Here is a 3,151-nt window from a genome sequence, read left to right as displayed (position 1 = left end):
GTGGAAACTTGTCAAAAGTTCGTTAAAAATTTTGAGATTCGTCGGGTCTCCCTTTCTATCCGTGTAATTCCATGAAACATCAGTAGGATCGTTTTCTCAAGTACCGATTTGGAAAGTAGAGATTTCAAGCTGTAAAATGCTTTTTTGAACATCTCGATACGATCATTTTTGACGAAGTTACATTCTCTTGAATTTTGCCTATTTTTGGAGGGTAGAGTAAGTGATGCTTTAATTTTGTTGAGAAGTGTATTAACGTATGTTATTGTACACGTATATTTTTAATGTATATATTACTTTAATTATTATTAAAGTTATGTACTATTATTATTATAGTACTATACCTCATTTTAATATAATAATATACATAAATTTATCTTTATAGTATCAATAAATTTGTAACGGTATTTCGTTCGCCGGAGGAGCTCGTCGGGAAGCCAGGGGTCGGGGAGACGAGTAATCGTGAATGCCGTAATTGGTGTATAAGTGAATGTGTTTATTTAGCATAAAAGAACTGTATACAGTGAGAGTGCGCGGATCCGCGTAATTGGTCGGTTCGTAAGTACGCGTAGCACGCGGCGCTTCGGGCGCAGGCGGCGCCGAGAGTATTTTAAGAACGCGCGTCGGCGGGTACCGCGGGCCACGTGGGCGGACGGTGTCGCGGGTGCAGGACCGGCGTGGACCGGGAGTGCCCGCGTCCGCGGCGAGTCGAGCCTAGGACCGAGAGTACCCGAGTCCGTAGTGCAGTGCGGGAGGATCGAGAGTGCCCGAGTCCTTTATAATGCGGGGGACCGAGAATGCCCGTATCCCAGTAGCCTGTCAAGTTCGCAGCGGCCGGCGAGATCCGAGAGATCCCGAGATCTGGACGGTCGGTTGCGGACGGGACCTGTGGCTGTTCTCTCTTCGGAACGCTCGCGGCCGGCTTATATACTCGGCTGTCACGTGTCGGTCGCGTGTGCAGGCTCCCCACCTCCGATGGCGTGATGGGGTCGGATTCCCGTTATCGCTCGGTCACCCGCCGGAGATGCCCGAGCGATGGGAGGCCGGTTCGCGCACGTGGGAGCGGAGTGTGTTTCGTTACATCTCCCCGGTCGTTCGTAGTGCCGAATTTGGGTACTTCTACACCTTCTCTCGTCGGAAGACGCAGTTTCCGGAGCGGTCGAATCGGAGCACAAAAATCGGAGCGGCGGTTTCCTACCCGGGCTTTATACTTGCGTGGGATGTGTGCCGCAAAGTATGGTACCTCCACTGTGGTGTTTTCATCTAGTGTTACGAGTACCGGGGGCGGGGGGGCGGGGCCGTAAATTCGTGTTTCCGACTCCGGTGGTTCTGCTTCCGGGCGTTGTGGTTCCAGCGGCGGGAGTGGTGTTGCTGTGGTGGTGGCTGTTCCCCTAACTTTGGTTGTCCGGTTGTTGTTGCCATCGATTTGTTGTGGGATCCCTCCGGGTCTTTCGTCATCTTCTATATCTGATAGGCTGCCAAACAGCTTGTGTAGGCGGATTTGCACCATGTTTGGTTGCGTATTCTTGATTGTTGCGGCTGGCTGCTCGATTTTTTGTTTGTCGAGCTCCCAAGTAACCGGTTGGAAGTGTGGTCGCCCCTTGTTAATCGGCCGGCGAGGTGCTGGTGGTGGCACTTGCATCAGCATCCGTATTTTTCGTGCATTGCTGTGGTCTGAGCGTTGAACGACCGTGCCTACCCGGGGCACGGGCTTGGTGCGGATGTGATCGGTCGTGGTGGTCCTTCGACATTCGACGTGGGTCGCTGGTGTCGCCGGTGTTGCGGTTCCTCCTCTGGTTGCCGGGTCCCGTAGGTCCAGCTTGACGTGTGCTGCGATGGGCAGCGCTTCCCTTGGAGTTTTGCGGGCCGGTGTCCGGAGAAGCCGTTCCCATAATTCTTCAAATTCTTGGTCTCCGGCGGTATCGGCGGTGGTGGCAAGGATGGCGTCAAGTTCAGCTTCCATGGCAGGTGCAGACTTTCTGTCCTGAGTGGCGTGCTCCTTGCCTTTAAGAACCCTTTTTTTTGGTTGCGTGAGGGTTGCTTCCCCCTCCCCCCACGCCTGGTCGGTATTTGATGACGCTTATTCGCTGTCGCTGTCGGTTACGTCCGATTGGTCGGTAGCGTCGGGCCTGGGGTGTGGGGCCGGCTTAAGGTCCTGCACGTGTACGTGGCGGTACCATTTTCTTTGCTTGTCCCGGAGATCTACTACGACAGGTGACAATATTTTCTTGATCTCGAGTGGACCCGCGTATTTGGGGGTCAACTTGGCGTTAAACGCGTCCTTTTTATTTGATAATGAGTGTAGTCGTTTCCAGACCCATTCGCCCGGGGTGGGTCGCCATGCCCGGCGGCGCAGGTTATAATGTTTTTGTTGTCGGTCAAAGGCGCGTGCTAGGTTGGTTCGGACCACGTCGTATGCGGCCTCGAGTTGGCGGTGGGTGGTTTCAGAGAGTGCTGGCGTTTGCTGTGAACGGCGGTCCTCGGGGTGGGGGCTGCGGAGTTCTCGACCGTGGTTCAAATAGGCGGGGGTGTATCCGGTTGCTTCGTGCTGCGCGGTATTAAACGCGTATTGAAGCGCATGTATTTGGGCGTCCCAATCGCGGTAGTTCCGGCCGACGAATTGGCTAATCATGGTTTTGACGGTCCTGTTTGTGCGTTCCACCGGGTTACAGTGGGGCGCGTTGGTGGGTGTGGTGCGCTGCTTGATCCCGAATGTGTGTAGTAAGCGTTTGCTTGGACACAAATTGTGTTCCGTTGTCTGAGATCACTACTTCCGGGCATCCGTGTTGGTAGATGATGCGTTCCATCAGTTCTCGTACGATTGCTGGGGCGGTAGCTCGTCGTAGCGGGCTCACCTTTATCCACTTCGTGAAACGGTCTTGCATGACTAAGAGCCACGTGTTACCGTTTTTGGACCGAGGTAATGGCCCTACCAAGTCAATTGTAATTTGCTCCCATGGCCTCTTAACGGGCAGTGTATGCAGTAGGCCGGCGGGGCGTCTCTGGCTGGTTTTGTGGGCGAGGCAGTTGGGGCATGAGCGTACGTAACGGGCAATGTCCGCAAACATGCCCGGCCAATAGTAGAGTTGGCATACGCGTGCTATTGTTTTGGCCACCCCCAGGTGGCCGGCGGTTGGTTCGTCGTGCATGCGTT

The 3,151-nt window shown here is 54.0% G+C and overlaps 1 protein-coding gene across 1 annotated transcript; it reads right to left on the bottom strand.

The window, feature by feature from the left end:
• Positions 1–2,077: 2,077 nt before the first annotated feature.
• Positions 2,078–2,629, bottom strand: LOC105449534. The gene has a single exon (XM_011688790.1). It carries the CDS (start codon positions 2,627–2,629, stop codon positions 2,078–2,080), a length of 552 nt encoding a protein of 183 aa, XP_011687092.1.
• Positions 2,630–3,151: the final 522 nt, after the last annotated feature.

This window comes from Wasmannia auropunctata, unplaced genomic scaffold (assembly GCF_000956235.1).
Source record: "Wasmannia auropunctata unplaced genomic scaffold, wasmannia.A_1.0 LD336076.1, whole genome shotgun sequence".
NCBI classification, from domain to species: Eukaryota; Metazoa; Arthropoda; class Insecta; order Hymenoptera; family Formicidae; genus Wasmannia; species Wasmannia auropunctata.
The sequence above is the reverse complement of the archived record's forward strand: the minus strand, read 5'-3'. Positions and strand labels throughout refer to the sequence as shown.

Coding starts and splice junctions, on each gene's coding strand:
- LOC105449534 (XM_011688790.1), bottom strand. CDS start 2,629: ATGATTAGCCAATTCGTCGGCCGGAACTACCGCGATTGGGACGCCCAA.